The sequence below is a fragment of the Schistocerca cancellata genome, chromosome 1 (genome assembly GCF_023864275.1).
Source record: "Schistocerca cancellata isolate TAMUIC-IGC-003103 chromosome 1, iqSchCanc2.1, whole genome shotgun sequence".
NCBI classification, from domain to species: domain Eukaryota; kingdom Metazoa; phylum Arthropoda; class Insecta; order Orthoptera; family Acrididae; genus Schistocerca; species Schistocerca cancellata.
In genome coordinates, this window is record NC_064626.1 from 793,670,008 (window position 1) to 793,681,693 (window position 11,686).

An 11,686-nucleotide genomic window follows, 5' to 3' on the forward strand; every position below is an offset into this window, starting at 1 on the left:
TTGTTACACACTGATCTGCCAAAAAATAACAGCCATCTGTTTAACCCTTTTGTATCCACTGTCGGACTACATCTGACATTACAATTTTACACTACAGCTCCAATGTCAGACATGTTTTCTTTATTGTAAAATAAGTAAGAGTTGGGCAGAACGTGGTGGAGAAGAAAAATTGGACTGGATGGGGCAAACAGCATGTTGGCCAACTCTGAAACACAATACAGCAGTGACTAAATTTGGCAAGTCCTTGGCAGATTTGAAAAGATACATGTTACCAGATGTTTACATGCAGATCCAGCAAATTATGGGCCAGTGATATGTGGGCAAAGAGCTGACATCTGATAGCGTCCATGATGTGACACATCAGGTGAATTTAGTGGCCAAGATATCTACAACAGTGCACTATTGTGCTACTCAAACCACTGTAGCATGATTCTAACCTCTTAACACAGAGTTCCTGCTGTAAGAAGCCATTACCATCAGGGAACACATCAAGCATGAAGTGGGATGCAGGTAGTCCACAACCATGTTCACTTAGCCCACAGCTGTCATCGTGCCTTTGATAAATACCACAGGTACCATGGATGCTTGGGCAAATGTCCCTCATAGCATAATACTTCCCACTCTGGCTTGCTTCCTCAGCACAGTGCTTCTTTCGAAACAGCTGTTCAGCTGGACAACAGCATATTCAGACACAACAATCAGTATGGTCTAACCAAAAATGTGATTTATTTGACCAAACACATTTCCATTGATCCACAGTTCACTCTCAACCATCCCATACCCACTGTAATCTTAACTAATGTTACATCAACATGGGGAGATGTAAGAGTCATCTGTTGCAGTACACCACATTCAGCATGTGTGGAGCAGTGTGCTCAAACACTTACGCCTGTACCAGCATCGAATCTGTTGGCAAATCGGCCACACATCACTATCCTGCTTTACAGAGCTGGCAAGCCTCCAACCTTCACATTCTGTGGTGATGCACAGACATCCAACACCTTGCCACCTGCTTGCTGTTTCCTCATCCGTCACCACTTTACATAGATGCTCACAACAGTAGCATGTGAATAACTGAAGAGCTTTGCCACACAATCTGCCCTTTGTTAGTCACTTATGGCAATATATTTCCCAATTTGGAGCCCATATCATGGCTAGATTGATTCTCCATTTCTCTCTTCTCCACTTATACATTTTCCTTACCATGTTGCATGCCCACAAAAATTCTCAGGCTGCATACAGTCTAGGGGTGGGCAGTGTTCACAGAGTTTTGACTCATCAGTGTGTAGAAGAAACGTAAGCGCACGATATAAAAAGAGGGAATACACCAGCAACCCAGTGGAAAAACTGAACCATACAATCATCTGCAGCAAGACGATTTCAAAGAGCAAATTCAGTCTCTTAGCCTAAAGTGAAATGCGGACACTGATAGAACGAGACAGCCACATGTAGGAAGCCTGTTTACATTGGAAACTTGCAAAGAACAGAATAAACAATTACCAATAAACAAGTAGTATTTAAGATGAGCACTGCACAGGTAACAATTGCAGATACATAAAATTGCAACCTAATGAAACATAAACATATGTATTCCTTTATTTTACAAATAATTCCATCCAGGAATTTCCACTGCTGTTAATTCCTTTATTTCGTAACAGATTAACAATACTTACTTTCTAGAGACATATATTACACACTTGTTAGTGATGTTATACCTGATGTTTCCTGTAAACTTCTAGGAGTTCTGAGATGACATTAAGTAATGCTCTGGGATCACGCACATTCCAAGCTGCGAGACTTGGTAATGATTCTTCCAGAAACTCAATGTCAGGGTCAGCCAAGAAGGAGTCTTCATCAAAACAAAAATCTGGTGCAAAATGAGGTTTCTGGCTATTGAATACCACATTCCATGTAATTTTTTGCCCTGCATAAGGTATAACAAGCTTGAAGCGGTCAGCATTACCTTCAGCACTGTCTGTTGGTCTTCCAGATGATATGCCACTAATTTTGATATTGCCTGAGCCAATACCTGTTAAAAGAATTAAATTATTCTCATACTGTAATTGCTCATACACTGATAGTGTCATCCAAAATTGACATGAAGAAAATGGAAGTGCACATAAACACCCAAAGACCTACATAAAAACAAGAGGATTTAAGCATAATCCATTTCATAGGAGTTAGATGATACATGACCAGTGTCTAACAATCAAGAAAGGACACTTGTGCATATACCTGACAATGAATGAATATTTACACTAAATAAATTTAATTCACTTCTAGTAACAGCAATATTCCTAGTGAAACAAACTATACTTATGTACTGTATTTCAACTGTAGTGTTTGGTACCAGGTGCCAACTTTGACAACGCTGTGGTGTATGCAGTGTATCTGCAAGGTGTCAGGTGCAGAAGGTATTATGCAGAAAAAGTGTTGTTGGATGTGGTGCTCGTGTGGCAAATGCCCAAGTAAGGTGTTGAGAGCGGGTGTATATATCCTTCAGATAAATTGAACAGCACAACGTTGTATGAAGAAATGTGATCTTTGATTTCTTTCCTACAAAAGTTTGGCATTCTTGCAGGCTGTGAAATTCGATAGGTGTGACAAGAATACATGGCTGGCTTATGCCAATTCTGTCAGCACCAATACAGACTTCATGTAATGGTGCAGGGAACACAATTTGTGAAGATTAAGCAGATAGAGTACAGAGTTTGAAAATGTAAAGTTTACTATCCATGTTATTGTTAGAGTTGTTATCAATCTGCTATATGGTTTTTTGCTCAAGAGACAGGTGTCAGTGAGTATCTGTTAATTTTTTTCTTTTTTGCCAGAAGATTTGCTTTGACTTTATTAAGTATAGGGGCAGATAGGTGAACGTATGGTGGCTGTGAAAACAGATAACTCTACGTATCAAAAGGTTAAGTACAATACTGAAAAGAAAGCAATAGGTACTTGGGAGTGAGGAACTATTTCTTCTGTTATAGGTTTTACACTTTTGACTACTAGAACTATCTGAGTCCTTGCTGGATTAGTAGTGGTGTGGGCGTTCTACCATAGCTTCCGATTTATTTGTGTCATACAGGGAATGGGGAAAATGGGGTTTTGATAATTCAATAATTTGTTAAAGAGCAGATTTTAGAAATTATTAGACACAGGGTCTTGCACTACACTAGTATGTGTTCATGCAATGTAAGCTTTCACAACCATAATTTACTGCAGTCTGAGAGGTTACGCTTGCCAAGAAGAGGTTTTAACTGAAGATTACTACAGGCTACTGGAAGGGGAGCTGTTAAATCTGCTTTGGGGAGGGAGAAAAGGCATTATTCTGCCATTCAGTCTTATTTAGATTATCACTGTTAAGGAAAGAGTTTCAGAATGATAGTCATTTTCCATGTTTTAGATCGAGTGGTAAAGATTTGTACATCAAAGGCTGTCTTTGACTTATGTGAGATGGTTAGAGTTCTTTTATGTAAGTTTTTAATTTTTCATTTTGGACTTCCGCACTGAAGATGGTGGCATACATTCTTTTTGTGGTGACTGGGTGTGGTGGTGGGCAGAGTGTTTTGGTTGGAGTGTTCAGGGGAGACTGGGATGTAACTGTTTCGAGCTATTCCAAACAGTATTATTTGTCTGTCTTAATTTATTCAAGTTTGTTTGCCTGTTTGCTGCAGGAAAATAGGTAATGTATGAGGAGGGATTTTTTTTTTTTTTTGTTTCAGGTGAGGACAATTAGTACCAGTTGGTTGGGGAAGTGCAGGTGGATAAGTGTGTTATTTGGCTGTGTTTATTTTTGTGTTATTTGGTATTGATATTGAAAGATTTTTAGGTTCTGCAGGTCTTAACTTTTTAACTGTGTGCTTTTTGTATGTACAAATGCTTTATTAAGTTTCTGAATGTAGAAAGCACCCAATTATCTGTTTTGAGTGTATCACAGAGCTCAGTTTAGCTTTATACAGTAAGTGGAGGTATCAATACCAGTTTTACTTAGAAACTGGTATAATATTTTGTTTAACTGCAAATATTGTAGCTTCGTGATTGGTAGGAAGCAAGATATTTAGTTTACTCATATGAATACAGTGAAGACAGAAAGGAATTTCTTATTGTGGCTTATTTATTTCTTTTTCTTTTTTCTTTTTTTTTTTGCAGAAAATTATGGTAGCCTAGTTGTTGAATGTGTATTATGAATGAAGCTGGCTTATCAGAAAGAGTCACTGTAGAAATGAGGAAAACAAGCTGGAGGTTTAGGGATAACTGATTTTGTGTGGAGGAAGGAGGGGGCAGGGGAGGATGAATCTGGATGTACATTTAAGATGGGGAAAAATACAGAACTGTTAAACTACAGCGGTAAGTCAATTATTACCCGCAATTTAGTCAAATTTTTTTTTATTTTGGTAGTAGGCCTACTGTCGTTTTACATTGATTACGCATCTTTTGTTTATTTGTTGTTATATCTTTGCAATTTTCAAGCTGCTTGGTTAGTTTCGTTATCGCTGTCGGGCTGTTAATCATGGCTGCTCCGCTGTCTATTTGCACCAAAGAACAGCAACGTTCAGTGATCTGTTTTTTGTGGTTGGAAGGTGTATCAGAGGCCGAAATTCAACGATGACTTTCGGTACAGTATGGGAAAAGTGTTTTGCCACAACGGAGTGTCTACGAATGGACTGAAAAATTCCGAAATTGTCGCACAAGTGTTACGCACAACGAAGGAGCCTGACGAGCATTTACTACCACAAATGAAGAAACCATTGAGTGTTCACATGAAATGATTCTCTTAGACAGACGATTAACCATTGATGAAGTGGCAGATGGTCTGCAAATTAGTTATGGTCCTGCCTATGAAATCATCCACAACAGACTTTGGTTTCACAAAGTTTGTGCAAGACAACTGATACAGTTGCATACATAAACATGCTTGGACATCTCCAAAAAACATCTGGATCGCTATGGTAAGGAAGGGGACAACTTCTGAGACAGGGCCATTACTGGTGACGAAATATGGCTCCATCATTACGGGCTGGAGAGTAAATGGCAGAGTATGGAATGGAAACACCCAAATTCGCCGTACAAGAAAAAGTTCAAGACCCAACCGCCCGCAGGAAAACTGATGCTTAACGGTTTTTTTGGGACACACAAGATCCAGTATTGGAACATTAAGGGACACAAAAGTAAACAGTGTACGTTACAGTGAGATGCTTACTGCCAGGCTAAAGTCTGCAATTCGAAGCGAACACCGAGGATTGCAGTCAAAAGGTGTTGTGTTGTTACACGACAATGTTCGTCCGCATACTGTTGCTCACACTGCTGAAACACTCCAGAAACTCAAATTTGAAGTACTGGCTCATCCTCCATATAGTCCCGATCTTGCCCCTTCTATCACTTGTTTGGTCCACTCAAACAGACATTAAGGGGCTGCTGATTTGCGATGACTGCTGTTGATTTGGACGAAGCGATGCATTTCTGGCTCACAGCTCAACCGAGAACCTTCTTTTATGAGGGCATCAGGAAGCTTGTACAACGATGGACCAAGTGCATTGAAAGGCAAGGAGACTATGTCAAAAAATTATGTTCTATTAAGTTCCCTATTTGATTACAATTAAATTTTATAACTACTTTGCGGATAATAATTGAGTTACCCTCATAATAATGTCAGCAACGTATAACAATGGAAATTTGTGATTAGAATAATACTTAAAATAAAGGAAAAGCAACCACTATGGCTGATTGATGTATGACACATAGAAATATGCAGCAGAAAACTATTTATATTAGCTTTTGAGCTCTAGCTCTTTCTCTAGTAGCAGTACAAATATTCACCACAGACACCCAAATGTACATGCTCGTGGCTTTGGTGACTCTGAGCACTATTGAGACTTAGTGGCTTTGGTGTTTATGTGTGTGCTTCTACTAGTGAAAGAGCAAGCTATGCACATCATCAGTCAGCTATAGGACATATAATGTCAATGCTATTATGTTCTACGAATGCCTAAAAATTCCTGTATAACTGAACAGTGTTTTTGCACTTATGCATGGCATACTGCAATAAGGCAAAGTGTTTTGGGGGATAGCAGTTAGGGTAAGAACTACTACTCCAGATGAGAACAATCAAATAGTGTCACACAGTGTTCCAGATCAGTACATTTTCAAGGAATTTATAATAATAATCCAGACATATAGCTGCAGTTATGAAATTATGTGTTTTCTGAAAGCACACCAGGATTTCTCAGTGTTACACAGTGGAGTTCATAAACATGGAACAAGAAGGAGAATCCCCATAAAGGGATAGGTACATGCAGAAAATTCTGCTCATTGTAGTGCATTACGTAAGAAAATAAAAATAATGTTGGATTTATAAAAAATTCAAAAGGAAAAACAAAAATGTAAATTAGAAACAGCTTTTTCAACATTAACGGAGGATGTAAGGGAATGTTTGCTACGCGTCATCAGCTTTGACTAGTGACAGAGGGCATGTAGAAAACACCGTAAACAACATGGCGACTAAAGCAATTCGTTATTGGCAATCTTTTCAAATAGGCTAAGCTACAGATCTGTCTTTCACCGAAATTAGGTCTCCCGCCCCCCATAGTAGTGGTGTCTTCAACTAACAACAAAATTGTGAATACAGGCATGAAAAGATAAAATGACAGCACATTACACCACCAGTGAAAGCCAAAGACTCACATCAAACATTCCTCTTGACCCTTACAGAATACAAGAATCAGCAACAGAAGCAGATTAGTTTGCTTCCTTAATTACAGTATAGTGAAGAGATTACGTTAAAAAAATTGTACTCGCAAAAATATAACAACACTGTTAACTGGCACATATTTCTAAAATCCTAAATCACTGCATACGACGACACATCTGGATGCTAACAAACTGATTAATCATTATGATTGTGACATTGTCACCATCTTGAATTTAGAAGCATTAGATACACACAATATGACTGATGTCCTGGTATCAAGTGTTTCAGTATTTCAAGAAAATTTATAATTGGCATACTGTAGATAGCGAACTTTTCGAAATTTACTCTATGGCTGGTATATAAAAATGAAAGACTAAGAGGACAATGACATGCTTTGTGAATGGCACCTTCACAGTTCGGGTCTATCGTGCACCACTGCCATGGACATGGAATCTGCAAGTATTATCTCCTTTAACTAGCCTATATTAAACTATAGCAAATGTGGTGAAATTCAAATGCCTTAAAATATATTACTCCAAAATTCAAGAACAACAACAAATTTAAGAGAATCGGTATAACATGAAAGCTCACTCTAATTTAGAAAAACTTCCTAAGACAATTATAACACTCCACACAGATCAACCTTTCTTTATGTTAGGAAGGGAGATTCGAGCTTAACATGCTATCAACATTTTGGTCATTAGAGACTGAACACAAGATTTGATTACAAATGGATGGGGAAGGAAATTGGCCGTGCCCTTTTCAAACAAACCGACACGGCATTTACTGGGAAGATTTATGGAAACCGTGGAAAATCTAAATATGGATGGCTCGATAGGGATTTTAACCGTCATTCTCCTGAATGCAAGTGCAATGTAACAATGGGAAAAATTTTGCAGGCTTCTGGAGAGCTACAATATAAACGCAGCATGTTAATAATTCCTGTGTATAAATATAAAATTAACTATTATTTAATTTCTAACTAAATTCTACAATACCACAGTACGTCAACTGCAACATGTCACTTAATTCAATAGACTGAAGACTAGCACAGCAATGATGTTACTACATGGATGCTCATTTCGGATAAATAATACTGCAATGAAACTGAGGAAGGTGACAATTTCATTTTATTGTTGGAGATTATTCCTACGTCCCCAAAACATGTATAAAAAAAAGTATATACAACCGGAAGTTAACAATCAATACGAAGCGGCAATCAATACGAAGCGGACTATCTTCGTGGCAGGGCGGATTATCTTCATTCTCGTATAAGAACATTTAATGGTAAGTGTAGGATGACAAATTAGTAAGCTTACACACACACAGCCCAGGAAGCAATTTCCTAGTAATTAATCATTTTTTCTAACACATTCTAACAACCACCACCATTCGCGCTTAAAAGTAATGAGAAGTAGCTATTTGTTTTAATGTGTGTCTGCGTTCGTTGCAAACATTTGAAACCACTCTTTTAAACGATCGTGTGGATCTATCCTACACTTCAGAATGTGCCTTCCTCGTAAAATTTACTATCGGCGTACAATCTCAGCAGCAAACTAAATTTCCTGTTTTGCAAGGCACAACTCACGTCAATTTAAGCAGTGTCATGTAGCGTACAATCAAACGATTATGGGATTTTACCGGCGGCGCATTGCAGCTGTTACGGCCTTAACGCAGAATGCAACCAGACACGACGTTCACCTTTTGTGCACGAGTGCAGAGCGAAAAAATTGTGACACAAAAGACAAAGAAAGGACACTTCACAAATGTTAACGACATAGTAATTTTCTCCCGGAGGACTAAAATCCATTCGGAATTCTGTAGAACTCTTACCAACTTTTTCACTGAGTACGACTTTGATTAATGGCTGAATATCAGGGTGGAAATGCTGCAGAATATTTTCACCCATTTTAATTTACTAATACAATTGTCAACACAGTACACCAACACAGTTGTGAAAGTACACCAACATAGTGCTGGAAACGAAGTTTTCGAAGTTACTTATCTCTATACATTTTCTCACTGTGTCCACTTTATCTACACACGCAATAATAGTTCCCCACTTCACATTTTAAACAAATCAACAACACTCTCATTGTTTACTACCTCATGTAGCCGATACAAGCATCGCCAACATTACAAAACTAAACTGAACATTACTGGTTAACGTCAAAGTTGTTTTTGAAATACGTTCGACAGCAAGGAGACAACTACAATTTTTTTTAGTGTAACGGACTTATGAAACCTCTTTGGCGTTCGATAGCCGTAGCATTTTAGCTGTACATTTATTGCTAATTATCCTGTAGGAAATGGGTTACGAAATATCAAGACCACCTACAAGTTTGTAAATAATTCGTATTAGGGTACCGCTGAAAAACTTGGCCTAAGATTGCCGCAATCTTAGTTTCTGTGTTGTGGTCTGGTATATTGTAGGTACTCGTGGAAATAATCAGAAGTAGGTTTTTATTCATTAACAAAGAATTAATCAAATCGGGTATTAAACGACGATCCTCCACGAACGGTACTGGTCTAGCACGACAGCTAACTAGCGTTAGAGGGGGTGAAACTACGCGCGCCGGGATAGAGAGCAGTCCAGGAATAGCAGGAATTCCCAAGCTATTTTACGGGGTCTCCAACAATGATGCTAAGTTGAACAATGAAATTTGCGAGAGCGAATTGTTAGTCAACCATCTATTATGTCAAGAAAAGTCTGAACCATTTTGATGTGAACTGGATACAAATAACTATGACACAACCCCAATCAATCTTAAATCAGTCAGGCCAGAAACTTCTCTCCATCCGAAACCAAAATGGCGCTTCAGTGAATTTATAAGAAACGATTATCAGACATACATTTCAGTCAGTGGATCAGTACCACAGAGAAAATTGTGATTACCTATATGATTCACATCCTTCTTAGACTGTGGCTTATTCATCTCACAGTGCACATATAATTCTCCGGTCACATTTGAAAAATAACTTATTAAAAACTCTCCATAGGTGGCGAGAAATTTTTTACAGGTGGTCTGTAAACTGTGGATGGATATCATTCGCTCTGTCCTTGACATTTCGATAAAGCCACACATGTCCCTGGGCTCTTCTAAATGGTGAGCACCTCACGGAGCTCATCGTTTGTATGCTGGGTACAGTACGGGCTTGGTAACCTGCATTTCCTGAGCTGGGGAGTAGTAAGTGCCATCAGTCCTCAGTCACCATAAGCTCTAGACACACTTCAGTGACTACTGCATGGCAAAGTGGTGGAACGTTGGTTGTCAGGGAATAGATCGCAATGATGGTACAAACCTTTACAGCAAAAAAAAACCTCAAAGTGTGGCACATGCTCTGTGTGGCTGGTCCCAGCGGAGGTTCGAGTCCTCCCTCGGGCATTGGTGTGTGTGTTTGTCCTTTGGATAATTTAGGTTAAGTAGTGTGTAAGCTTAGGGACTGATGACCTTAGCAGTTAAGTCCCATAAGATTTCACACACATTTGAACATTTTTTGTGGCACATGCTGATGGGTGGATGGCTGCTGAGGTGGAACAGTCACTAGTGAACAACATCTGGGGATCCTGTCACACCTCAGTTGTATAGGCCTGATCAGGAAAATGGGGTTAGCTGCTCAGGGGAACACTATTCCATCCACAACTACTCAAACAAGCAATCCCAATGGTTCAAGTCATCCATTGGGTCCTTAAAACACCCATTGTACAAAGAGAGCTCAGGAGGGCTGGAACCCTGAAATCTATTAAGCGGCTATCTAATGGAATGTTACTAATAGAAGGAGCAACATCACAGAAAGCTACCAACATCCTGAAGTAAGAACTGTTGGGTGAGTATCCCATTGTAATTGAACTGTACTGTACCCTTAACTATAGTGAAGGGCTAGTAACATGCAGTGACTTAATGCTTATGGACGCTGTGGAGGTAGGAGGAGTGGTCTGACGAAAGGATCACTGAAGTGCGGAATGTAATATGTTAAGTATACGGAGCATTGGAAGATGGAGAATCGTTTAGGCCTGCATTATTAGTTCATTTTCCAGTTTTGTCAGATTACGTTGAAGCTGTGATTATAAGACTGTGATAAGTCAGACCATACATCCCTAACTCCATGAGATGTTTCACATGCCAGAGGCTATGTTTGGTTAAGTGTACTATGACCACCCATGCTGAAGGAACTACATATACCTCCCATGATTTCTTTGCTTGGGTCGACATCCAGCATGGAGCAGAGAGTGTATAGCTTTCAAGGAAGAAAAGAAAATCTGGAAACTGAAGGTGATTAAGCACATGTCAAAAGCTGAAGTGAGAAGATATACAAATCTCTTCATTCCCCAACCTTCACAACATCATTTGCTGCAGCACGCATGACGAAAAATGAAAAAGTAAGTGCTTCCACACAGATGTCATCAATGGATTCTGACACATAAAAACGCTCTTGCAAATGCACCTGCAGAAGTAAAATTTTGGAACAAACTGCTGCTGTATGATACCAAGTCCAACGATAAGCTACACCTCAGCAGCTGATGTAAATACTTACTGCATTGCAAGCGAAATGATAGAACAACAGTCTGCCTCAGCCTAAATTGGTATCATCAAGTCAAGCCATAAAGTCAAGAAGACACAATCAAAGCAAGGTGACCATAAGATACACAAACACTCACTTGACGATGACTCGATCATACACATCGAGGGATGTTTAAATGAACCCTCAAGTCCTTTCAGTTATTCCCCTTCTGAAGCAGGTTCTCCTACAACTGGAAAAGAAAGGAGAAGGCATGAACCTCAATGGTAAATTGCTCCTGTGCTACAATGGAGCATGAATGGGTTCAGAAGACATGTGTGGGATTTGAAATTATTGGCACAGGAAAGACACTTGTGCATGTTTCTGTAGGAAACGTATTTTAAATGGTGCTTACCACTCTACTTCCATTTCTCAGTTGCTGTCACTGTGCACATTTCATTCCATGTTACACTTTGTAATGTGCGAAAAGCCTCATTGTGT

At 39.1% G+C, this 11,686-nt stretch overlaps 1 protein-coding gene across 1 annotated transcript in view; it reads right to left on the reverse strand.

The window, feature by feature from the left end:
• Positions 1-8,785, reverse strand: part of LOC126187724 (BRISC and BRCA1-A complex member 2-like) — a 62,886-nt gene extending 54,101 nt beyond the window's left edge. The window contains exons 1-2 of the mRNA XM_049928972.1: positions 8,519-8,785; positions 1,716-2,029 (exon numbers count right to left, since the gene is read on the reverse strand). Coding sequence (XP_049784929.1) covers positions 1,716-2,029; positions 8,519-8,594 — 390 coding nt within the window. The 5' untranslated portion in view covers positions 8,595-8,785. The remainder of the gene's footprint in view (positions 1-1,715; positions 2,030-8,518) is intronic.
• Between the last annotated feature and the right edge of the window lie 2,901 nt (positions 8,786-11,686).